The following is a 26,528-nucleotide window of genomic DNA, read 5'->3' as shown; positions in this document are numbered from 1 at the left end:
GGGGAATCTGAGGCCTGGAGAGGTTGAGTGGCCAACCCAAGGGCGCAGAGCTCATTAACAGCTCAGTGGGGACTGTAGCCCAGGTCTCGTGACTCCCAGGCCAATGTGCTTTGTACCTCACTGAGCTGGTTCCCAAAGGCCCTGGGCACCGTAAGGGTGAGAAAAGAGACTTGCTGGGAAGCTAGGAGACCTCTGGAGGTTTTGTAAGGGGCAGCTGAGGTTTCTTTTCCAAGCGTATTCTGGAAACACTGACAGGCTGGTTCTTTCAGGAGCCAGCCGAGAAAGTTTAGGACTTGTCCACCCGAGGCTGAGGAGACAGGTATAAGTACGGGTGCAGTTCCAGGCTGTCTTTGGAGAGTTCCCCGGGCCCTTCCTGAGCAGGAGGTGGGACGGTTGCCTCCACTGCTTTGTGGGGTGTACCCTGCTGACCAGTGGCAGCCAGGCTGCAAGCTGCTTCTTAGAAGGAGAAATGGAGACAGGGGTGTGGAGAGACCCCGGCAAGGCCTTGCAGGAGTGGCGGGGGTCAGGCCAAGCAGCTCTCTACTGCTGCATCCAGAGGGGCCTTAGTATCTAAGAACCCTGGCTTTGCCAGTTACAGCTGTCACCTTGGGAAGGATACGTGGTCTCTGAGCCCGAGTTTCATCGCTGTAGTTGCTGTGGAGACTGGATGGAGGAGGCCTTGCTCAGGACGCAGCATGGTGCTGCTGTGGGAATCTGCTGCCATTATCTTCCCACGGGGCTGCCCAGAGGGCAAGTGACAGGCAAGTCCGTGTCCCGTGGGAGGGCCTGAGCACTGCAGGTCACTTAGCATCCTCGCCCCATTCCACCAAGTGCCCGTGTGTGTATAAATTTCCCCGGGTGGGAGCTACTTCTCCCCGCCTCACGGCTGCTCTCCGAACCTGGCATGTGCTTTTGCCCATAACTCCCTGGCTTCCACCCCTTCCTGGTCTCTCTGCACTGACCCGGAGGCTCCCTGTGCCCAAGTTCCTGCAGGGATCCTTGTGTATTGTTGCACCTGCCTCTCCCTCTGGGGCATCTCTACCTGGGCCTGGCACACACCAGGTGCTCAGAACGTGGTCCCGTGCTCGGGGCGGCAGGACTGACTCTCCCCCTGCCCCGTGCTGGGCGGCCCTGGGAAGGGGAAGGACACGGTGATTAACTTGGAATGTCATGTATACCCATGGCTCAGGTGTCCCAGGGTGCAGTTAATGGAAAAGAGTGGCAGTGCCCTTATAAGGGGCATCAGGTTGCTCACGGGCTGGAGGTCTGGGTGGACATGTCCCCTGGGATACTTGGTGAGAAGCAGGGAGTCGATGCTGCACCTGGCTGACTGGGGGCATGCCGCCCAGGGAGGCAGGGCTGAGCGATTGAGCCAGGAGGCCTGCATCGTCACCCAGGCAGGCCCTCCAGCTCGGGGTCCTGACTGAGGAGGTGGTGCGGAGGGGAAGGAAAAGGCAGGTTGTGCGGTGGGGCTCATCTGAGGCTGAGACGCCAGGCTTAGTACCGCAATGGTTCCATCGTCACGACAATCTCTCATTTTGTTCACGGTTTTACAAAGAGACTTCATACCCATCGCCTGCCCCATTTGACAAGTGTGGTAGCTGCGGCTTAGAAACTGAGGCTGGAAGTCGTACAGCCAGGAGGCGGAGGAGGCAAGAACAGAACTCTCGCCGGGGAGGGTACAGCCTGGGGGCTGTGATGGTCAGTGGCGGCCTGAGCCCAGGTGAGAAGGTTGAGGCCTTGCTCCCCTGTGCCTACAGCTCTGGTCCTACGGACACAGCTGTACCGTGTGGGATGGGCCCAGAATGAGAAGACAGCAGTTCTCAGTGGCCGCTGGAGGCTGGTCAGCTAAATGCTAGCCTCAGAGGGGACAGGCTGTCATGAGGCCCTTTCCAGCCAGACGGAGCCAGACATGAGGGGCAAGGCCAGGAAAGTTGGGGTAAGCTCTTCTGGGGTCAAGCAGGGCTGTGGCTTTGTGCCAAGATGGTGACTTAGGACTCTGCTGCCTCTCACCCCAAAGTCAACCCCGTAGGAACTACAGAAGCAAGAGGGGAATATGGATTCTAGGAAGTAACAAACAAACATGCAAGCAGGTATGAGAAACCCAGGGGACCAAAGGCTGTGTGAACTGACGTGAGCTGGGGAGTGTGGCGGCGGCTCAGCGTGTGGGGGAGGGGTGAATGGAAGCAGCAGTGGGAGAACAGGTTGGAGGAAATCTTTGCAAGTTCTGCTCTCATCACTCCCTGGCACTACCTTGGGGCAATGGTTGCCTGCTCCTTTACTGATAAAACTGTGACAAAAACCCTACTGGGATGAGGTTTAATAAAAACAGATGCTGATAAACCAACTGCCTCATACTTTCTCTCATTGAACCCCCAGAGCTAGTTTGTTAAAATTCTCGACTGCTTTCTGTCAACCATGTCTCACCTTTAAGGCTTAGAGATGAGACCCTGACTCTGTTTCTGTGGTGACTGGGCCCTCCTGGTGCCCTTCAGCCCCTAGAGGTTGACATAGCAGCCTTTGATAGTTGCTCAGTACTCATTACCAGACAGAGTAGCTGATACCAGGGGAGCTCAAACAGGGCAAAGTAAAGAGACTGGGAGAGTATCTCTCCTAAAAAAAAAAAAAAGACAACAGACTGAACTGTATACACCAACTGGAACAGGATCATTAGAACGAATGGACCATAAAACTATGTGTCAGCAAAATATAAAACAAGTTCAAGGAATCATAAGAAAAAAGAACAAATTAGTAAATTGGAAGATCAATTTGAAGAGCTCCCTCAGAAGACAGCAGCAAAGGATTAATCAACAAAAACCAGAAAGGTAAGAAATGGCAGCTAGAAGTAGTACTGACATCTGATCATAGGAGTTGCAGAGGCAAGAACAATATAAAAACTGAATGTTTGAAAAAAATAATGGAGATAGAATTTTCTATAATAAATGAAAGATGAAAGGCCTTAGATTTGAAAGAGCTCACAAAATAGTGCAAAAAAGGAAAGATCAGGAAACCCACAATTAGACACATTATAATAAAATTTAAGAATATCAAAGATAAAGGACTTATATTTGAAGTTGTGAAGGCAAGAACTTCGAGCTTAGAATTTTATAACTGATGAAACTCTCATTCAAATTTGAAGAAATAAGAAACACATTCTCAGATTTACAAAGCTTTAGAAGGATTGCTACATAAAAATTCAAATGAAAAATACTTTTGGGGCTTCCCTAGTGGCGCAGTGGTTGAGAATCTGCCTGCTAATGCAGGGGACACGGGTTCGAGTCCTGGTCTGAGAAGATCCCACATGCCACGGAGCAACTAGGCCCATGAGCCACAACTACTGAGCCTGCGCGTCTGGATCCTGTGCTCCGCAACAAGAGAGGCCGCGATAGTGAGAGGCCCGCGCACCGCGATGAAGAGTGGCCCCCACTTGCCACAACTAGAGAAAGCCCTTGCACGGAAACGAAGACCCAAGACAGCCAAAAAATAAAATAAAATAAACAAATGTGGGGTTAAAAAAAAAAAAAAGAATTAAAAAAAAAAAAAACTTCTGGAGGAGGTACTCAAATAAGAAGAAAAACAATTCCAAGAGATGCTTCAAGAGATATGAGAAATAAAGGTGATTAAGTTTCTTGGAAAAGACTATTGTTGTCTTTAAAAAGAACAAAGAAGGCTAGGACAAATAAAGGAAAAAGGCAACACACCTTCATAAGAACCTAGGATTAAAATTCTAATCTAGTTAATATCAGCATGAGGATGTGGGCTGAGGTGGGGAAATCAAAGAGGCACAAGAGAGTATTAAGGTACTTGTCACGTTAGGAGAAATTATAATTATTTATTTGAGCTCTCAACAGGAGAACATAAACATAAGTATGGAAGGCTGACTACCTACCTTGAAAACAAAAACAGAATACATAGCTTTTCAACTAACAAAAGAAACTCAATCTATCCAACTGAAAGCTGGAAAATAGGAAAAAAAAAAAAAAAAGAAAGAAGCAGAAAGTACAGTAAATGGAAAATATAAAATAAGATGGTGGTAGAAATAAGCCTTATAATAATAGCAATTACAGTAGAGGTAAATGGGTAAAACTAATCAATGAAAACAGAGAGACTCTCACATTGGGTAAGAAAACAAGACCTAATAATCCATGCCCTAAGAAGACACACTTGATTTTAAAAACGGAATTATTGAAGATAAGAACACGAAAAAAGATATACCAAGAAATTAAAAAGATCGAAACAGATATACCAGGCAAACGAACCAAAATTGGCTGAGATAGCAATCTTAATATCTGACAAAATGGAAATTGATGCAAAAAACAACATAAGAGACAAAGAAGGATATCAAGTGCCAGTTGAGGGGGAAATAAGCAAAATGATATAGCCATAATGAACATAAAGGCAACTAGTAACAGTTTCAAAACACATCAAGCAACAACTGACAGAACTGCAGGGAGAAATATATAAATCAACAATTGTCGCAGTAGATTTTATTACAGTCATTATTGAAACTGATAGATCAAGCAGAGAAAAATAAACAGAACATTTGAAGAATTAAATAATATAAATAATAAGCTTGAGCTTATATAATATCAAGCTTATATAGAGCTACAGATAGAACCCCACACTAAACAAATTCCTTTTAAGCAGAGGGAGCATTTATGACCATGAATTATGTCATAAGAGAAGTCTCAGTAAATTCCAAAGGATCAATACCATACAGACTCTGTTCTTCGATCATAATGCAATAAAACTAGAAGTGAATAAAATAAGGAACTATAATTTCATACATGTATTTATTTGGAAACTAAATAACGTTATTGTATAACTCTTGGGTTTAAAAGGAAATCATAAAGGAATGTAAGAAAAGTTTAAACCTGAATAATAGTGAAAACATTATATATAAATATTTATAGGATACAGTTAAAACTGCATATAGAGCAAAATTTACAGCTTCAAATACATTTATTAAGAAACAAGAAAAGTTAAAAATAATAGGCTTACACAGAGCGGCTGGGCCCGTGAGCCATGGCCGCTGAGCCTGGGCGTCCGGAGCCTGTGCTCTGCAATGGGAGAGGCCACAACAGTGAGAGGCCCGCGTACAGCAAAAAAAAAAAAATAATAATAATAATAATAGGCTTAGCACTCAAGAAGTTAGGAAAAGAACCATAGAGTAGAATAAAATAAACAGACAGAATGGAAATAATTAAGTAAAGGGCAGAAATCAATGAAATGGAGAACCACAACAGGGGAGATTAATGAAGCCAAAAGCTGGTTCTTTACAAAGACTAATAAGATAAACAAATGTTTAACAAGACTGACCAAGAAAAACAGAGAGAAGATACAAATAAATGAAATATGGAATAAAAAGGGGGAAATAACTTTAGGCACAGAAAAGATTTTAAAACAATCTTAAAACAGTATGATCAAATGTGCACTACTAAATTTGAAAACCCAGATGAAATGTAAAAATGCCTAGAAAAATGTAAAAATCCAAAATTGGTTCAAGAAGACACACAGAAAGTGAAAAGGAAGTCAAAGAACTCCCCTCCCCAAACTGTCCAGACTTACATGTTTTTACATTTGATTCTTCCAAAATGTCAAGGTAAATTTCTATCTTATGTGTATAGTTCCAGAAAATTTTATGTATTATTGAATTATGAAAATTTTATGAACATAGCGGCAAAAGTCTTAAATAAAATTATTTGCCAATTGAATCTGTGTATTAAAAATAATACGCTATGAAATATACTAAAGGAATATGTTATAATTGTCTCAATTGGTGCAGAAAAAGTTTTTGATAAAGTTCAACAACCTTTTATAATAAAAACTCTTAGTAAACTAGTAAACAAAGTTACATAGTAAAATCCTATTCCAGCAATTATTTTTGATGACAAAACTTTAGATGCATTTATTCTCTTTAATATGGAGAAGGCAGAAAGGACACCCACCAAAACCATTGCTGTTTAACATAGAACTAGAGATCACAGCCAATACCCTATGGAAAGATAATGAAGTAAGGAGATAGGATTGGAAAGGAAGAGATAAAACATTTCTTTTTGTAGATAATATTATCACATACATAAAAACATAGAATCAATAGATAAACTATTAAAATGAATAAGAGGATCAATATCAAGTTCAGCAAGTTTGCCAGATAAAAGAGGGACTTAAAAAGGAAAGGAAAGCATTTCTCTATGCCAGCAATAATCAACTAAAAAATGTCATAATATACCATTCATGATAGTAACAAAACCAGAAAGCATCTAGGAAATAATCAAGAATACACAAGACTTCTGTGTAGAAAACTTTAAAATCCTAGGAAAGGATGGAATAGATGATTTCATATTATGAAGAAAATGACATCTTCCTAAGTTAATTTTTTTTTTTTTTTTTTTTTTTTTTGCAGTACGTGGGCCTCTCACTGTTGTGGCCTCTCCCATTGTGGAGCACAGGCTCCAGACGCACAGGCTCAGCGGCCATGGCTCACAGGCCCAGCCACTCTGTGGCATGTGGGATCTTCCCGGACCGGGGCACGAACCCGTGTCCCCTGCATCGGCAGGCAGACGCTCAACCACTGCGCCACCAGGGAAGCCCCTAAGTTAATTTTTAAATTCAATAAAATTCAATCAAAATTTATTTGGTTTTTGGAAGGACTTAATAAACTTACTTTAAAATTTATCTGGGAGAAGAAAGATCCACAAATAGGCCAACTTCAAAAAAAAAAGAGTAAAGAACTTGCCTCATCAGATATTAAGACATTTTTAAAAAGCCATATTAATTAACACAGTGTGGTAAAGTTCAAGAACAGACAGACAGACTAAAGGAATAGAAGAGAAGATTCACATAGACTTTAACATACAATAAATGGAAGAGATGATGGCTTGCTTTGCAAGCTGATGTTAGGAAAAATGGTTCCCTTTATAGAGAAAAATAAAACTGGACCCCTATCAAAAAGCACATACAAGATAAAAGATACAACTATAAAATCAGAAAATGTAGGAAAATATATTTGTAACCAAGAAGAGTATATAGACTTCTTCAACAAAACTTGGAAACACGCCAGGATTAAGAATTTCTAGTCAATGAGGGGCACCAGGGACAAAGTTAATAGATAGATGGTAGACTGAGAGAGGATATTTCAATATCTTAAACCAACAAGGAGTGGGTATCTAGAACATACAAAGAGCTCTTGCAAATCAATAAGAAAAGACAGCTATAACAATAGGAACAAAGGGCCAAGAATATGGACAGGCAATTTAAAGAAGAGGAACCTTTAAATGTATCTTTAAAACAACAATGAGGTATCATCGTTAGCCTGATGAGAATCAGAGAGCTGTATAACACCAGGTGTACATGAGGATGTGGAAAACAGGCACTGCTAGTGTCAACCATGACAGTCCTGGGTCAAATTAAGTGTATGCATAGCCTATGAGCTAGCAATTCCTGGCCCTGGCGTATATCCCAGAGAAATACTTACACAAGCCCAAGGGGCATATGCATAAGAATATCCATAGCATCTCTGGGGGTGGGGAGTTGGAGGCAAGCTAGGAGTTCCTCATGGGGCGTGGGTGCACAGGCGAGATGAGTAGGGTGATTAACTCACCCTGGGTTGACCATGACTTTTCTGCTTTTAGCCCTGAAAATCTGTGTCCCAGGAACCCCCTAAATCTCAGGCAAGTCCCAGGATGGTTGGTCAACCTAATGTGTGTTGGATGTGTCCCATGGAGTACTGTAGAAACAGCAGATTAGCATAGCAATGGATGGAATTTAAAAATGGTGCTCACTGAAACAAAAGGAAATATTTCACGTGACACCATGCAGGTAAACATAAATTATATGCTTACGAGATAACAATACCAGTTTTGTAAGAACACACAGGAAATCAAAAGATACACACGTTAAACACATTAGAATGGTTGTATATGGAGGGAAAGAATATGGAGATAAAAGAGAATGCGTGCATCCGTCCATCCCTACCTACACACTGAAAAACGAGAGGGGACCTTGTAGGGACCAATGAGACAACGTGCCATAAACGGAGGCAAATGCTTTTCTCAACCCTCTGAGCCTGAGGTTCGAAAGAACAGAAAAGCTTCCTGCGGAGCCACAGTGGAAGAGGTAGCCCACTAGCTCTTGGAGAGGAAGGGGTGAGGTCCGTGTGCGACTGTATTTGTTGGAAGGTGGGTTAGCCTGGCCCTCCATGTGCCCAGGGAACAGGGAAGCCCCTCCAGGCCTGTTGGATGGGCCCAGCTGGCCCTTCTCTGTGCCAGACGCTCTGCACGGGGCTCTCCTCTACAGAGGTCCCCGAGAGGGGTCCTGGGTGGAGGGGACAGGAAGCCTCCTCCCCAGCTCCCACCACTGCCTCCTCCCAGGAAGCAAGGAGCTCTGGGCAGGCTTCCCCCCAGGGTGTGGGAGCAGCACACCCCCAGCAGGCGGGGAGTTGCTGGTTCCCCTCTGGGCTTGTGCTGCCCCAAGGGCATCCTACCTCTGAGAAGTCAGCCACATCCTCACAGTTCTCCAGGACCCGGGAGTAGAAGGATTGCCCTGGTGGGGAAAAGAGGAAATTATAGTCAGAACTCCCTGGACAGTAAGCTGTTCATTTCATAGCTCCCAATTCAATTCTTTTATATATGAATGGACAAAGGTCTCAAACCATTTAGAAGAGTGGTTATCAGTGGACAGGGCGAGTGAGAAGATATTGAAAGCAGCATGCTTTGTTTTCTTATTGTATACACTTGAGTTCGACATTTTTCATTTTCACTTTTGTAATTGAAAAAAGAATGCTTTTAAAAATCCCCACCAGCCTAAACCAATGGACCATTCACTGAAGGGCTACCTCCAGGTTGAACCCAGTCTCATTCTGAGGGTTAGTTTGGGTTGTCACCGGAGGGCAGGCTGGGGACCCAGGAGAGGGGTGGGGGAGTACGATGTGCTCTTCTCCCCCTGGAAACACCGGGAGATCTGTCAGGACCAGCGCCTGGCCAGGGAGGCATTGGAGTGAGTCCCCTCTGATGCTCCTTGGTGATGGGGCTCCATCCCCCTGGGAACCACTTCTCTCCTCTGGCCTTGGTGGCCTCACCTGTATAATAAGAGGGTTGGTGCAGGGATATCCAGGGCTTGTCTGGGTTTTAGAATTTAGAAGCAAGTCCTAGTTCAGTATGAAGCTGACAAGGAGGTGGCCAGGGGTTTGATGCCAGAGTCAGGTGGATGGTCTGAGGAAGGGTGTGTGAGAGAGAGAGAGAGAGAGAGTGTGTGTGTGTGTGTGTGTGTGTGTGTGTGTGTATTTGGAGGATGGGGGCACATGGGGAGGGGTTGCAACCAAGATAACGAAGAAGAAGCTATAAAGCGAAAGCTAGAGACACAGAAAACAGATGTGGAGTAGACAGATGGGAAAGAAAGATTCTTTAGCACTAGCCAGGGACAAAACAAAAAACTAAAAAGAAAAATCTCAACGACAAATCCCGAGGCAGCCAGGGGAGGAGAGGAAAGCATGAGGGATGGTGCCTGAGCCTCTTCTAATTTTCCCCACAGGCAACATGCAATACAAATTGAGAATCAGGTGAGCATATCTGTGCACTGAGGCTTCCCCAAGGAAAGCCTGAATAATCAAAGGCCCTTTCATCCTGGAAAACGGTAATGAGCCTGGATATGGCTGTGTTCAAGCGTTTCCCGGAGTGAAACTGAGCAACCCAGCCGGAGGGGAGGGAGGGAGGGACAGTCCAAGATGGTATTACAGGGTTCAAATATGCATGAAGCCACTGGAGCTCAAACCTTCCCCTGCTTGTGTATTTCCTATAGCCTTGTTGGAAAAGATGTAAAATACTGTGAAATCAGCCACTGCAAAATTTATACATCAGGGCTCTGTTCTGGAAAGCAGTAAAACCTAATTGCCTCAGGCCCCGGGGATTTAAATGTGGTGAATATTGTCAGACAGGATGACCTAATTTTGCCTCTAGATATTAAAAAAAAAAAGTTTGCTGAAAAAAAAAATCAAATCAATGGCACAGAACGGTGGAAAGGACAACTTATTAAGAAAACAGAATGTCCTTAAGCATTTTTGGACAGCCACTTTTTAGGAGGATTTGTACAGTGACAGGGATAATTCCAGTGGTCCTTTTCTATTCATTAGGGCAGAGCCAGGGGACCTCTGTCACCCCCTCCAAGTTATCAGTGGGGATTACTCACCCCATCTCTCGTTTCAAGTTCGTTTCCACTTAACATCTACTCTACTCAATACCAGTCTTGTTGACATTTCAGTTCCATATTAAATGACTTTCAGACAAAACCGTTTAAAATCCCAATATCCAATCACCTTTGTTGCCACTGAGATTGAGAATAAGTCTTGAGAGAAAGGAAATAGCCTGTTCCCTGCTGTGGAGAGGCTTTTGTGGATAGACTGAGCAGGAGATTAAGTGGGGAAAATTGAACAGCATCCTTCGTTCCTTCAGAGGCTCATGGGATAGCTGAGCTCTCTGGTCTGAAATAAAGTCCTCCTTGAGTCGATAAATGGAGTTTGAATAGCAGACTCTGTGATCACGCTGTAATAAGTGCCATGACATCAGATATACCCAAATGGAGGGGTCCACAAGTCCAAAGCTTAATCGAAGTCAGTTGTATGTTGTTTGCCATTTTACAGTATCCATATGGCTACTACTCCCCTAAACGATGTTCTCGTCTCATAAGGCAGGATGGAGTGCTAGCTTTCATGTGATGTGACTTAAGGGTACAAAACGTCCCCATCTGCAACAAACAGCTCTCTCTTCCAGACGGTTTACCTTGCTAGAGCCAGACCTTGAGAACTGGCAGGCGTATAGGGACTGGGCTGTGAGCCGGTGTGCATTCGTTCATTCCCACACATGAGGGTCTTCTATTCCTGCTGGGTCAGCACAGCCATTTGGCCGTGGAGGATGGTGGGCCAGCCGTTGTACAAAGATAATTAGAATTGGGACGCTGCCTGAAGAATCTTATTACGATCCAGAAGGGGGACAGGTCAGGCATGTAAAAGGCCAGTACATAAGGCAAAATTTGGTCGTTGACATGCAAGACAAGTATAAATAAATTGAGAACACAGGAAAAAGAGAAGTGACCTCAACTTAGCAGATCAAAGAAGGTGTTATAGAGCCATGGGCATTTATACTGGAAGTTCGGATGGAATCTAGAAATGCAGAGACACTGGGGGGAAGAGAGAGAGCCAATGGGACATCAGGCAGAGAAAGGTGTGAGCAAAGGTTTGAAAGGATGAAGCAGAGAATGGAGCCCGGAAGGAGTGGGACACAGGACAAGTGTGTTCTGATGGTGAAGGGAAGAATGAAAAGTGCCTCCCCTCGGGGAGCAGCCCCCCGAAGGAAGACCTGGACTGGGGGGTCCTAAGAGGGCACAGGGTGGGGGGAGTGGACCATTACGGGGAAAGACAGTGTCCTGAGGACAAGCTTCAGGGACATGATGGCTTTGCCCAGGACCTAGCCCTCTGGGCTGTATCAGTACCTGACATTACTCTTTTCCTAGTGTGAGCTGAGAAATGGCGCAGAGCACCCTGCTTGTGACTCAGACCCGTCACTATTATTTCTTTGCGTTATTTACCATTAGCCAGACGTCACTGTCTGCAGTGCCGGGGGTGGCCTGTATGGAGGGTGGCCCGGTAATCACCCGTTCCCTGCTGCAGTGCTGTGACGTCCCCAGCATCTGCTCTCCCCCTGTTCCTCCACAGCACCTCAAGAGGGTGGCCCTGCAGTTTTCATTCCCCCCCAGTTCCAAACAGCCTGTTCCTTTTCGAAGGCCAGTTACTCCCACAAGTGTGGGGAAGCAGGGCCCAGGCATCCCTGTGTGCAGAAGAAAAGCCTGGCTTACTCAGGTTTGGGGCCTGATGCTGCGGCTGGGGCCAGGAGGCCTGGAGACGGCTCTTCAGTCCCTGGGGTCTCAGAGTCATCATCTCTAAACTGGCGGCAATTATCCTGGACGGGCCTACATCCTGGAACCACTGTGAGGGTCGGCAAGAGACTGTTTCTGTGAAAGTCTGAGTAAAGCAGCAAGCCCCTTACAAGCACAAGGGGCCACGGGACAGTGGTGAAGCCTTGTGGGCCCGGCTGCCTGAGTTCAAAGCCCAGCTCTATCACTTGCTGGCCTTGTGCTCTTGAAGAAGTTAACTGGTCTTTGTGTTAGTTTCCTCATCCATAAAATGGAGAATATGATAGTGCTTATACACCTGGTACATAGCTCATTACCCAACTGAAAGATGCCTATTATTCTACTAAAGAGTCCTGTCTTTTCTTTTGACATTTAAGTTGTGTCTTAAATATAAAAATGGTTTCCTCTATTACGGATCACATTTTGTAGCTTAGTTTTAGTAGCATATAATCAGGAACAATTTTCTCCCTCATCTTGTATAATATTTTTCAAAGTTTAGTTATTTTACGTATGATTAGCTCTTCTTTTAACCAGGTAAAATTTACATTCACAGATCTTAAGTGCACAACTCAGTGAGTTTTGATAAATGCATATACTGTACTTGTTTAATCACCATACTATCAAGACACGTCAATCAAGAACATTCCTGGGCTTCCCTGGTGGTGCAGTGGTTAAGAATCCACCTGCCAATGCAAGGGACACGGGTTCAAGCCCTGGTCGGGGAAGATCCCACATGCCACGGAGCAACTAAGCCCGTGCACCACAACTACTGAGCCTGCGCTCTAGAGCCTGTGAGCCACAACTACTGAGCCCATGTGTCACAACTACTGAAGCCCCCGCACCTAGAGCCTGTGCTCTGTGGCAAGAGAAGACACTGCAATGAGAAGTTCGTGCACCACAACGAAGAGTAGCCCCTTGCTCGCCGCAACTAGAGAAACCCCGCACAGCAAAGAAGACCCAACGCAGCCAAAAATAAATAAATAAATAAAACTTTAAAAAAAGAACATTCCTATTCCTCAAGATGTTCCCTCATCCCCCACTTTCCATAAGTCTCTACCCCTCATAGGTAAACCACTGCTCTGATTTCTAACTCTTTTTTTTTTTTTTTTTTTGCGGTACGCGGGCCTCTCACTGTTGTGGCCTCTCCCGTTGCGGGATGCACAGGCTCAGCGGCCATGGCTCACGGGCCTAGTCGCTCCACAGCATGTGGGATCTTCCCGGACCGGGGCACGAACCCATGTCCCCTGCATCGGCAGGCGGACTCTCAACCACTGCGCCACCAGGGAAGCCCTGATTTCTAACTCTCGATTTTAAACTTTGTGTAAATGGTGGTATCATACAGAATGTACTTTTGTGTATCTGGCTTCTTGAAGTCAATGTAATGCTTTTGTGTTTCATCTACATGGTTGTATACATCAGTAATTCATTTAATTGCATTGTTGAGCAATTTCTGTTGTATGAATACACTGAAACTTGTTGATCCATTTTCTTGTTCATACTTTTGGGATTGCTTTCATTGTCAGGCTGTTGCAAGTAAAGATGCTGTGAACATTCTTGCCAAAGTTTTTTTGTCGACCTATCATTTCATTTCTTTTGGAGAGATACCTAAAAGCAGAATCACTGGCTCATAGCATAGGTGTGTGCTTAACTTTAGAAGAAACTGTCAAACACTTTTCCAAAGTGATTATACTATTTTACAATCCCATCCACAATGTAAAAGAAATGTTCTGTATCCTCACCAACATTTGGTTATTGTCAGACTTTTACATTTCAGTGCATGTGATGTATTTCATTTTGGTTTTTGAGTTTCATTTCTCTGATGAATAATGATGTTGGTCACATTTTCATGTGTTTATTGGACATTTATATATCTATATCATGAGCAAGGCAAGGTTGTCCACTCCCACCTCATGTTTTTATGGGGTTTTTTTGTTTGTTTTTGCGGTACGGGGGCCTCTCACTGTTGTGGCCTCTCCCGTTGCGGAGCAACAGGCTCCGGACGCGCAGGCTCAGCGGCCATGGTTCACGGGCGCAGCCGCTCCGCGGCATGTGGGATCTTCCCGGACCGGGGCACAAACCCGTGTCCCCTGCATCGGCAGGCGGACTCTCAACCACTGTGCCACCAGTGAAGCCCCCACCTCATGTTTTATACAACATTGCACTGGAGTTCTAGCCAGTCAGTACTTTTCCAATTTTAAACTAACCTTGCATTCCTGGGATAAAACTCACTTGTCATGATGTGTTACCCCTTTCATATATTGCTACTCAACTGACTAATATTTTGGTAAGGATTTTTTACATCTTTGTTCATGAGGGATATTGGGCTCTAATTTTCTTTTTGTATAAGGTCTTTATCAAATTATGGTATCATAAAATGAATTATGAAGTGTTCTTCCTTCTCCATTTTCTGAGAGTTTGTGTAAGATAGCATTATCTCTCCCTTAAATATTTTCTAGAATTTACCAGTGAAGCTGTCTAGACCTGAAGTTTTCTTTACGGAAAAGCAGTTTATCACCACCACCACTGCCATCATCATCATCATTATCATTGTTATTACAGACTTGATTTCTTTAATAGATACTGGGTTCTTTAGGTTTTCCATTTCTTTTTGTGTCAGTTTTGGTCAGTTGTTTTTCAAGGGATTCGTTCCTTTCACCTGTGCTGTAGAAATATAAAATTATTCATAATATTCCCTCAGTTTCCTTTTAGTGTAACGATATCCCCTCTTTCAGTCCTGGTATTGGTAATTTGTGTTTTCTTGTTTTTTCTTGTTCAGTCTTGCTACACTTTACCTATTTCATTATTTTTTTTTAAAGAAAAAACTTCTGGCTTTGTTAGTTTTCTCTGTTGTTTGTTTTCTATTTCTTTCCTTTTATTATCCTTGGATTTAATATTTTAGATTGTATTTATTTTTATTTATTGAAACATAATTCACAAACCATAAAGTTCACCCACTTAAAGCGTATGATTCAGTGAGTTTTAGTATATTCACAAGGTTGTGCAACCATCATCACTAATTCCAGAATATTTTCATCACCTCAAATGAAGCCCCATACTCATTAGCAGTCACTCCCTATTCTCTCCTTCCAGCCCCTGGCAACAACTAATCCATTTTCTGTCTCTATCGATTTTTCTACTCTGGCCTTTTCATACAAATGGAATCAGATGATATGTGGTTTTTGTGCCTGGCTTATTACACTTAGCATAATGTTTTTAGGATTTGGGTTTAATTTTCTTTTCTTTTTTTTTTTTCTTTGGCTGCATTGGGTCTTCGTTGCTGTGCAAGGGCTTTTCTCTAGTTGCGGTGAGCAAGTGCTACTTCTTTGTTGCAGTGCGCAGGCTTTTCATCGCGGTGGCTTCTCTCATTGCAAAGCACGGACTCTAGACGTGCGGGCTTCAGTAGCCGTGGCACGCAGGATTAGTAGTTGTGGCTCGTGGGCTCAGTAGTTGTGGCTCATGGGCTCTAGAGCGCAGCCTCAGTAGTTGTGGCACACAGGCTTAGTTGCTCCATGGCATGTGGGATCTTCCTGGACCAGGGCTTGAACCTGTGTCCCCTGCATGGCAGGTGGATTCTTAACCACTGCACCACCAGGGAAGTCCCTACTTTGCTTTTCTTTTAGCAGCTTCTTAAGGCAGAAACCTAGATCATTGATTGTAGGCATTTTTCTTTTCTGCTATAAGTATTTAAAACTAAATGTTGATATGTAGTATTTTCATTAACATCCAGTTAGAAATGTTTTATAATTTTGCTTTTGTTTTCTCTTTGACCTTAGGTTATTTAGAAGAGTATTGTTTATTTTCCAAATATTTGGAGCTTTTAAAGATCTCTTATTGTTATTCATTTCTAATTGAATTCCAGTGGGGTCAGAGAATATACTCTGTAAGATGTCAGTCTTTTGAAATGTATTGACACTTGTTTAATTACCCAGCATATGGTCTGTCTTGATAAGTGTTCCACGTGCATATGAGAAGAATGTGTATTTTTCAGTTTGGGGGTGAAATGTTCTAGAAATACCAATTAGGACAATGTGGTTGATGATGTTGTCAAATCTTCTATGTCCCTAATGATTTTATTGTTTAGTTGTTTGTGATTCTCTCTTGTAATAACACTTTTTCCCCCTGTCAGGAACACATACTCTTCAATTTTATAATGACAGTTGATGGGACACTAGAACGAAGAAATTCAATTAAAAAAGAGTTGTCCAGGAAAACAGCTATTCCTTAAGTTCCTTAAACAGTGTGCTCTCCAAAGATCACCAGCAACTCAGATCCAGATTTGGGTTCTGCAGAGTCACTGGGCATCCCACAGGGGAGGCTATCCCTTCCTTTTCCCCACTTCTCAGCTAGACGGAGGCCCCATCTATCTCTCATCTGTTGTTTTCCACAAATCTTATTCAAATATCATTTCTTACCTCCACTCACTCATTTCCCCTTCCCTCACCCTGTTAACACCCAGGGACACAGCAGAAACTCAGGCTTAGGTGAGGGATTCATCTGAGAGGCAGGGACAGGGCAGGGATTATGAACTCCATCTCTCTGGCTCAGCTCAAACCTGTACTTCCTTCCAGGTGCTGCCTCAAAATGATTTTGCCATGTAACTAACTGATGACTCTGTTTCTCATCTTTCAGACCCAGGCACTGAGGCAGAGAGAGAGTGTGATGTTTCCCCTCGAGCCTAGGACAGCACGAGCCACACTCTCAGCAGCTGTTGCATCTTAGGTTCTCCCCGTCTGTGACGGATGGAGGAGCTTGTGGTCTCAGTGATCCATGAGCTGTGCAGAGTACCTCCTCCATGTCAGGCACCGGGAATATAATGAAGCGTGATGGGAGTGTGACTCTTTTTACATCCTTAAGTGGGGTAAACAAATATTGTTAAAACTGTGGTCCTGACTTTATCTTAAACCTTGGCTTTTCAGAAAAATCCAGCGAGTGAAAACTGACTTGCAGCTAAGTTGATGAGCCCTGCTGTTTTGAAAAATAAAACAGAAGCAAAGACTGTTGAGCCAGCCTCCCAGGGGTGGATGAGTCCAGGTAGGAAGCAGACAAGAGGCCAAAGGTAAAAATGATCATGGGATATTCTCTGTCTCAGGAGACCTTTCTGGAGCCGTCAGTGGAAGAAACAGATCACTGCCGGGTGCTGCCGGGCTCAGGGGCTGCAGGGTCCCCCGCTGCTAACTGCTTGGCTGTAACTGCCACACCCGCAGGCCGCGCTGCTTCCTGCTGCTTCTGTTTCAGATTTGTTCTGTGCCAGGCACTGTGCTGGTCCCAGGGAACCTGGTGAGGTGCCTGCCCTGGAGGTGACGGCTCCAGGAGATTTTCACCCTATCATCTCCACGTCTGGCAGAATGTGGGGAGAACTCCTGCCCCCCACCAGATCCCTGGGTCCATGGGATCCCCAGGGTCACAATCTACTCTCTTTCTGTCTCTCTAGAAGGCTGCAGCATGAGGGGCCCTCATTAGGATAATCCTTACATTTTACAGGACTTTACAGTTTGTAGAGCCTTTCATGTAGATCAACTTTTTCATTTGATCCCAGAGCAGCCCCGTAAGAACCAGGCATACCTCGCCTTCTCCTAGGTCTTCACTTGCCACCCGGACTCCCAAACCACTGGATTCCAACCACTTTCCTGGGTACTCGGGGTACCGAGGCAAATTTCGGGCTTCCTGGGGGACACTCTCACTAGAATGAGCTGCAGTCAGGCCCATCCTCTTTGCGCCCCCCTAAACCTGTTCTTCCTTGTACGCTCCCCGGCCTCACTGGTGGTCTCACTGTCCACCCAGGTACTCAAGTAGGAAATCCAGCGGCACCCTCGTCCTGCCTTCTTGCTGACTCCCAATCCCAGGGCTGCCTCCTCCTCTGAACGGATGTCACCCCTTCTCTTCAAACCCACAGCCCCCTTTTTGAGGCACAACCCTCTGCCTGTGCCACTGCCCCTCCCTGGGCTCCTGGCCTGAGGTCCTGACCTCTACATCCCCAGATCGGATCTTCCCACCCCATCCTCTTGCCAAGAGCTTTGGTGACTCCCACTCAATTACAAGGCAAAGTTCAAACTCCAGAGTGTGACACTGAAGACCCTCTGTGTTTGAGCCCAGCCTCCCCTCCACCCCATTCCTACCCCAGGCCCTGCCAGCGCTCCCTGTTCCCCAAGCCCTTGACACGGCTCCACACCATCACATCTGTACTGATAGTAGCCCCTCTGCCTGGAACGGGGCCTTTCGTGAGTTTTGTCTCTGCCAAAATGCTATCCTCTCTCAAGGGTGTTTAAATATCAGCCCATCCCCTGCTCAGTAAGATCTCCTCTCTGGGCCTGCGCACTTTTCCAACTTCATCTCGTTGACTCACCCGCTCAGGGCAGCTCCTGGAGCTCCTGGTCTGAGTGGGCTTCTCTTGCCTCAGGCTGCCTTGCACCTGTACCTCTCTTTCCAGAACACTCATCCCACTCACAGTGACTTGTGCAATGACTGTCTTCCCCTTGAGGGCAGGGACCTTGTCTGTCTCACTGACTGCTGTCACCCCATTGCCTGGAATAGCACTTAGCTCATAACTGGTCCTTGATGCATATTATTACCTGGATGAATGAAGGAGTGAATGAATGATTAAATACTTGACTTACAAAACACATTAAAATATAGCTTTCAATGAATTGGGAAAGAGTTTATGACATTAATGAGTTAATCAGAAACTTGATCACTGAATACTTGATAGTATTAAGGATTTATTTCTTTTTTAGGAGGGATATAATATGTGGGGTTTTCTGTTTTTTGAGTCCTTGATTTTTATAGCTATATACTAAATATTTACAGAGGAAATGGTGTGGTGTTTGGGATTTACTTCCAAATTATTTGGGGGGTGGGAGTAGGAAGGGGTACAAATGAAACAAGATTGGCCATGAGTTGATAGCTGTTAAGACTGCATGGGGAGAACTTGGGGGCGTTTATACTAGTCTCCCTACTGGAGTATATATTTTAGATTTTCCATTCTAAAAAATTAGTAATAAAAAAAAAAGATCAAACCCAGGGATGGGAGTAGGTGGAAGGGATATAGCTTTTATGTTATCAGTAAAGGTGGGTAAGATAACCAAGACTTTGCAATTCAGGAAAATTATTTGCAAGTCTGTTCTTGAGCACATTGCCTTCCAGCAGCATTTTTGCTGAGGGCCGTTTGTAGCAGAAGACAGTTACATGGTCATTTCCATATCATGAAAACACATCTGTCTCATCAAAGCAGGAGAAGCTTAGGGAACATTCAGCACGCTCTGCTGCTCTCCGAGGTCTGCAGCCGCTTGCTCTGGCCCCGGGGGAAGAGGATATTTACCTCCTAGGGCTTTAGGCACAGAAGATCCACTCCCCCTGTGATGAGGGGCCAGGGAGTGCTTGGAAGAGTGGAGGATGTGGCGTAAATCCCTCGGGCCCCTCAAAAGCGCAGAGCTGTGTCCACAGCCAGTTGTGCACTGCAGAAACTGTCCTAAGGGTTCCCTCTATCTGCCGCCTTCACTGGGGCAACACCCGCCCCACATCCTCCCAGAGAGGAGGTGCTGGGCGGGGCTGGAGTGCACAGGCAGGTCCAGGCGTCCCAGGAGCATCTCAGGGCTGGGACACAGGGGTACTCTGCCTCCTTCACCAGGGGTGGTAGAGAAGTCTCCGGATAGAAATCCTATTTCTCACCAAGGTGGAGAGTTCCCCCATTTTAATGGGAAAATAAATCTAATTTGGAGGCTGAGGTGGTCCCTGCAGCAGCCAGGAGTAGGGGAATCTTGTCCTCAGTGCCCAGGCGGGGGCCCCAACCCCTTCCCAGCACACAGTCACCCACCCGGCCGTGCGCTCCTTTCCAGGCTCTCTAACCTCCATCTACTACCTGCAGCCTCTGCTGTAGCCAAACCTAGTGGCTTCCTGGCCATCGTATTTAAGTGGCATTCCCCTCCTCTGGCCTCTGGTCCCGTCAGTCCCTCACCCAGAATGGCCTTGCCTCCGCCAGCAACCCTTCCTCGCCCCTCCTTCTGCATCTCCACGTGTGCGAGCAGCTATTCAAGACCCAGCTTAAGGGCTTCCTCCCCGTCTCCTCTACCCCCTCTTCTGCCTTCTCACGAAGCCTTCCCTGACCTCTGCAGCTGGGAGCAAGCCGCCAACCTCTGAAGGTGTTACAGTTTCCGCCCCGCCCCTAAGTGCGCCTTGGCCCTCTGTGTCTGGCAGTGTTTCTCCACGAGGTCTGCGCGCATTTCCTCTCCCCTGTCAGACTGTGAGAGCCCGGTTCCTTTAAGCCCCACCCTGTACCTTGTGCTCTAGGCAGCAACGCTCAGAAAGAGCCTGTGCCGTGAAGCGGGAGGGGCGGGGGAGCTGTGTAGCCTTTCTTGCTTCCGACCTGAGGACCACAGCTGGACTCCCCAACATTTGCTAGAAGGTGAAGTCAGCCTCCCTCTGGGGCCCTGGAAGATGCCCCGGGTTGGGAGGTCAATGGAGGGAGCTGGGGCCAGGATTCTTGATTCCTCCACTTCCTGATCCCCTTTGGATAGACAGCTGGGGGCGGGGACATTCACAGTTGAGAACACTGAGCCGAAGAGTGACAGTGTCTCAGAGGAAGAAGGATTTAAACCCACTAACAAGTGAGCACCTCAAAGACGTGCCGTTTCGTGTTCATTTGTTTGACTTGGCCCGGGGCTCAGCATAGGGTTCAATTAGGAGAGCTAAGATCAGATGCCTGTCTTGAAGGTGCTTGGAGGTTAGTACAGCATACAAACCGGGGCAGTTTCTGAACTACAAAGTGCCCTAGCTGAGGGGTGGAAGGAGCGTGTACACAGTACTGCAAGGGAGGCCGAGGGCTCCACAGAGGAGGCGACGGCTGCGCTGGGCCTTGAAGGGTGCACAGAATTAACGGGAGCTCTCAAGGTGGAGACGGCAGAAGAAATATGACGGCTCGAGGCTTGGAGGTATAGAAGACTTGGCATCTTTGGGGGAATGGCAGGAAGTTCAGTGTAGTGGGAACCCAGTGGGTGGTGTGGGGAGGGAACAAAGAGGAAAAGTCAGCTGGGCCAAGGGGGGAGCCTTCATAAAGCAAACCTCTTTGCCAATTACCAGGTCAGGCGAATTATGTGGAGAGCCAGCCTCCAGAGATCACCCATCTTACCCATCGAGTCCCCAAAGCTGGTATTTTGGCAAGAAAACTCAGGGATGGAGAGTAAAGGAAGATCAGCAGGCTGGCCCCACACAGTCTGTCACTTGGTTCCCTGACAGCCCAGGAGCCCATGCCTGGGGGCTTGGATGCGGCTGAGACCTGGGCAGAAGGTTGGACTAGAAGATCTTAGAGGCCCTTCCCACTCTGCCTTCCGTGGCTCTATGACGCATGCTGGGAATTATTTCAGGAGTTGAAAAAGGACAGCTTAAGCTAACGCTTCCTCCCTCTGAGTGGTGACCTGCAGGCAAGATGGCCCCTTCCCAGACAGCCCACTCCTGATTCTGGCTGCGGCCCTCTGCGTTAAATGAGGACTTGCTTACGGTCTCCATCTTGCTTATGGGAAGCGGAGGCCCCGAGGCCCTGTGGTCCGCTTGCATGACGGGGACTGGGGTACAGGACTTCTGGTGTCTCCTGTCTGACTCAATGGACTGTGACTCCTGCAGGTTAGGGGCTGTGTCTTCTTCCCCCTGAGGGTTCCAGGCCTGTCCACAGATATCAGCACATTCAGTGAACAAACGAATGAGGGCAGGACCAGGTTAAGAGGGGCTGCTGGCGCAGTAAGACCTAAGAGCTACAGATGGAGCTGGCTGGTGTGCGCTGAGCCGAAGGGCAGGTGGCCGGCTGACCTGGGATGGCAGGGAAAAGAGGGGTGGCCGGGGACAAAGCTGGAGCATGCCCAGCCCACATGGGAACAGGGGCCTCAGGGGTGGTCTGCCCCAGGCCTGGGTTCCTGTGGAACATCTTAGCGGGGGGTCCCTACAGAGCAGAGGCCAGGCCAATTTGCCTCCTCCTGGCACAGGTCGGGAACCCCTCAGGCGTGCCCTCCTCCCCGCTTTATATCTCGCACGCTGCCCTCTCTCCTCACTCCTGGCTGACAGAAGGAAGCTGGGCTGGAGAGATGATGACTCAGAAGCCAGCAGCTGCCCCAAGTAGAAGTGAAACCGTTGTCTCACAAACACATCGGTCGTTTAAATGCTCTTTCCTTAAAACTCTTTCATACCTATTTTTTTCACGGAAGCAACCTGATGAAGTGAATGTTATCATTGTACCCATTTTACTGGTGAGTAAACTGAGGGTCAGAGAGGTGAAGTAAGTGGAAGAACCTAGGTAGGACCCAGGGCTTTTGACTCCATATCTATAGATTTCTCTACCACAACCCCATAGGGCTCTTTCCTAAGTGTCCTGTGTCGTGCAGCACAGAAAGTCAAGCTTTATTTCAACCAGTTGATCTGGTCTACCTGGGCCACGAGTAACTCACCTGGTGCTCCCTCACCCCACCTGGCATTGAGCTTCACTCAAGGGATCTGGGGAGCTCAGGGCCAGCATCTCCCTCTGACCGTCCACTGGCTTCTCGTTTCTCCCTGCAGGGTACTTGCTTGGACACCAGTGGTTGTGTGTGCAGGAGACACTGTGGAACATTCTAGGGTGAGTCCGTTCCCTCTGAATTGTAGTTAGTGTTGGTCTTTTGGGGCGTCTATAGTTGTCAACTGCTGGCAGCAGCAGGTGAATGGCTGGGGCATCTCTGGTTCTTGCAAAGGACTCTTTCTGGAAACCTGCTTGCCATCTGCCTGTTCCTGCTGTCCAACCCCCTCCCCAGGGGCTCTGCCTACGGTCACGTGCTGCAGATGCAGAGCCTGGAAGTGGATTTCTCCACTCAGTCCAGAGGGCACGAGTTGCAAATAGGCTAATTCCTGTGTGGTCCACTGAGGCTAGAGGACTAGCCCCACTGCCCAAGGAAAAAGGTGGGCATCCGATAGACAAGGTGCTTAACCCCAGTTCACCAGGAGGGGATAAAGAGGCTTTCAGGGTGGAGCAGCCAGGGCTGGGATGAGGTCTTGTGAACTGGGGCCACTGTGCTTCGGTCCCTCCACTAAGGCCATACAGATCTCTTTACACCTTGGTTTTTCTGCCTGCAAAAGGGACTGGCTCGTGCAGCCTGGGACTGTTCTGTCATGGCAGCAACAACACGGCGACCTGTAGCTAAAGACCCAGATACTGTGCTGTCTTCCCACCACGGGGACACGTCACAGATGAAAGGACACACTTGCTTTTTCTAAAGGCAGCACGAGCTGGCAGGTGGCACGCGGAGAGCCAGGGTGCTGCAGAGAAAGCAGTCTGGGCGGGTGTGGGAAGCAACAGGCAGCCGAGCCCCCATTCCTCTCCCTCCTGCTTGCACGCACACTGCGATCCCCTCCACCTCTGCCTGTCCCTACGCACAACAGGCCACAGTGTGGATAACCCAGGGCCTCGTGCCCAGAGCTGGCCTGACGGTAGCTGCAGGAGAGGTCCTGAGAGGGCTGCCCCATGGTCTCACCTCTCCCTCCTGACGCAGGTGCAGATGTGTCCAGCCTGGGCCCTGATGCTCACTTTGCTCTTTAATCTGGTGGGTTCTCTCAGCTCCTCCCCTACTCTCCCACCCCCCCACCCACCCTCAGACACTTCTGTGGGGAGAAAGGGCCATGTCTAGTGAGGAGCACCCTGGCCTTTGGTCAAAGGCTGCCAGACATGCCCCTGGCCCAGGGGGCTAGGCTGTGGCCAGGCAGAGGCAGAGGCAGAGGCGCGTGGGTAAAAAGCAGAGGGAAGCCTGGCCTTGTCTTTCCCTGCTCAAAACCTTCAGGGGCTGCCCACCTCCCCAGGGTGAAGGCAGTCTTACCTCCTCGGCGCTACCTGTCTCTCCTGCCTCAGCTTGCACCTGCCCTGGGATCCAGGCTTATGTTCCCGTGTCCCAGCTCCTCTCCTGATCTTGGGCATCCTGTCCCCTCTGTCTGCTCTGTTCTTACCTCTTCACCTTGCTCCTTTCTGCTGTTCCCTTGGGTTTCAGCTGAGGTGTCACCTCCTCCTGGAAGCCTTCCCTGACCACCCTGCCTCCAGCCTGGGTCAGGGTGCTGCTTCTGTAGCTTGCACCCTACACTCATCCCCATCCTCATCGTATCACACACTTGTCCCTATTGTCTGCCCGCTGGTCCTCCTGTCCCAGTGGATGTGGGCTCATTGAGGGCAGGGTCTGGATCATGCCCAGCCCCTGGCCTTGGCACAGAGATCATAGTAAATGGTCACTGGGTGTGTGAGAGGGAAGGAGGCTAGGAAGAGAACCGACAGAGAGGGAGGCTGGTGGGGCTCATAGGACCCCTGACCACAGATAGACCTGCAAGAAGCCAACAGTATCGCCATCACGCTGGTTCCTAGGAGCCCCCCGGGTCTTCCAGGCTGTACACCACACCCCGACTCTGTGCCCAAGGAAATCAACCTGCAGGAGGGAGAGGGAGAGGAGGAGGGGGCCCAGGGAGATTCCGCAGCGCTGGGTCCCTCAGCCCTGGGTTCTCCTGAGCCCTGGGGTAGGGTCCTCACTTTTGCCTCCCCAGGACCTCCTGCAGGCAGAGGATGACCCTCTGGTTGGCACATTGGCGAGTGCAGGGAGAGACACACATGCAGACATGGAAACGTGGGGGACCCTGATTTTCAAGAAATCACAATGGTTAGTCAGGCCAGGGGCAGATGGCTGCCTGTGAGAAGCCTCATCGAACCAACCTTCTAGAACTTTTCCAATCCATCCTCCCCTCCCTGCCCTATCCCGTCAGCCCGGAGCTGGGGTCCCCATAAGACTGGAGAGTCCCTACCTCGGAAAGTCACTTTGGCGATCCGGTCGCCCCTGCCCCGCAGCTCGGAGACCGTCTTGAGGTGGACGAACAGAGCCATGCTGGTGCGGGAGCCTGGGTACCGCCAGGCAGGAGCAGCGGGGGAAGGAGTGAGCTCTGTGGGTGGAAGGCACTCGGCACACGTGCCTCCCTCCTCTCCTACACCGCCTCCTCTCCCCTCCGATGCTGCCCACAGACACTAAGGCAACCAAGCCCAGCTGCTCCTTCCAGAGACTCACAGCCCGGCCAACCTCCACCCCTCCAAGTCGTCAGCCCAGCGTGTGTGCATCTGTGCGTGTGTGTGTGGTGCGCCCGTGCGCAGCCTAGCAGCGCAGACGGTCTGAATTCATTATTCAGCAGCCGCCTGCTCCCAGATAAAGGACGGCCCAGCTTCAGGTGTCTCCTCGCAGCTCCTGGGGCAGAGCTGCCTGCCCTCCCCTCCACAGGGCCTGCCAGGCAGCTCTTCTGCCACCAGGAGCGGGAAGATGGGAGTGGGCATGAGCGCGGTGGGCCGGGTGTGGGGCGGCACCCCTCCCATGGGGGAGAAGGAACTTTACGATCTGTGTGCACAGGAAGCTGAGCTGTTGCACTGATGTTTCAGGGTGCCTCCCGCCCCCCACCCCCAGTCAAGCTGGCCAGCAGGGCTGCTGGTACCCACCAGGCTCAGGGGGCCTGGATGCTCTGGAAGGGTCACACTGTGCTATGAAGAAATCCCAGCCCAGGGCCCTTCAGCTGGAACATCAGCACCTACTGGATAGCATCAAGGCTGTGCCTGGTGGCCGGTCCCTCAGAAATGGGGGCCCTAAGAGGACAGGGAATGGACTTTCCCACCTGCTCTCACGGAGATTAGGACCCCAAGAGGCCGGGTCCTGACTCCCTGGGATCTGGGAGGATGGAGGTGCTGTTTGGGGGGCACTGAGGAGCCAGGCTAAGCATGGTTGGAGATGCCTGGCTGCGAAGGCCTCAGAGGCTTATGTCTTACTAAGGGCAGTACTTCAGGTCCAGGGCACTAACCCAGCCCCGTCCTAGGGCCCGGGCGTGACGAGATGTGCTGCAGGAGAACTGTCAGCTGCAAGTGGTTGGGGAAGGGATTTCTGTGGCAGAATTTCCAAGGACCAAAGGAGATCTGCCCCTCCTTTCTTCCAGCAGCACACCCCTGGAGGGGCTCTGTGGGAAGGGGACCCTGGGGGCTGGGGTCCCCGAGCCTGGAGCCTTTGCAGGGCCATCTGCACCCTTGTTCTTGCTGTTTGCTCTGCATGGAATGCCCCTACCCCATCCCTAGCCTCCCGGCTCAGCCCGACTGGTGCCTATCCCCGGAAGTGCCTCTGCACCCGCACGGCACTCAGGCTGGGTCGGGTCCTTGTCTGTGCTGTCCCGTCCCCTCTCATCCACTGCTTCCTTGGGCTTCTCCACTTACCTCCCCCGACCCCCGACTGGGAGACCCTGGAGCCCTGCACCTTTGTGTCCCCAGAGCCTCGCATGGTCTCCTGTGGATAGAACATCCCATGAATGTTGACAGGATAAAAGAGTGAGCGTGGTGACCTATCTGAACAGTCTAAAGGTTAAAAAAAAAAAAGAAATATTAAATTTTTACAGCGTGCTGGCAAGAGGTCACTCTCCCTTTGAATTCTATAGTCCAAGCGACCTGCAGGGTATCACAAGCGCATTCTTCCTTCCTTCTAGATGTCTCCTCCTACTCTACCCTATTTTTCTTTATCTCTTTATGTTCTAATTCCTTCTCTCTCTTTCCTTCCTCAATTCCTTCTCCTTTCTCACATTTATCTAGCCATATTGAATTAAAGAATATTTTAGAATATTGT

General features: G+C 48.2%; 1 protein-coding gene across 3 annotated transcripts in view; it reads right to left on the bottom strand.

Moving 5' to 3' along the window:
* Positions 1-24,769, bottom strand: part of OTOF (otoferlin) — a 91,670-nt gene extending 66,901 nt beyond the window's left edge. For all 3 annotated transcript variants that reach the window (XM_073791525.1, XM_033838901.2, XM_033838902.2), the window contains exons 1-2: positions 24,691-24,769; positions 8,486-8,544 (exon numbers count right to left, since the gene is read on the bottom strand). In XM_073791525.1, the coding sequence (XP_073647626.1) occupies positions 8,486-8,544; positions 24,691-24,769 (138 nt within the window). The remainder of the gene's footprint in view (positions 1-8,485; positions 8,545-24,690) is intronic.
* Between the last annotated feature and the right edge of the window lie 1,759 nt (positions 24,770-26,528).

This window comes from Tursiops truncatus, chromosome 14, assembly GCF_011762595.2.
Source record: "Tursiops truncatus isolate mTurTru1 chromosome 14, mTurTru1.mat.Y, whole genome shotgun sequence".
NCBI lineage: Eukaryota > Metazoa > Chordata > Mammalia > Artiodactyla > Delphinidae > Tursiops > Tursiops truncatus.
Note: the sequence above shows the minus strand (reverse complement) of the source record. Positions and strands in the feature narration are given on the sequence as shown.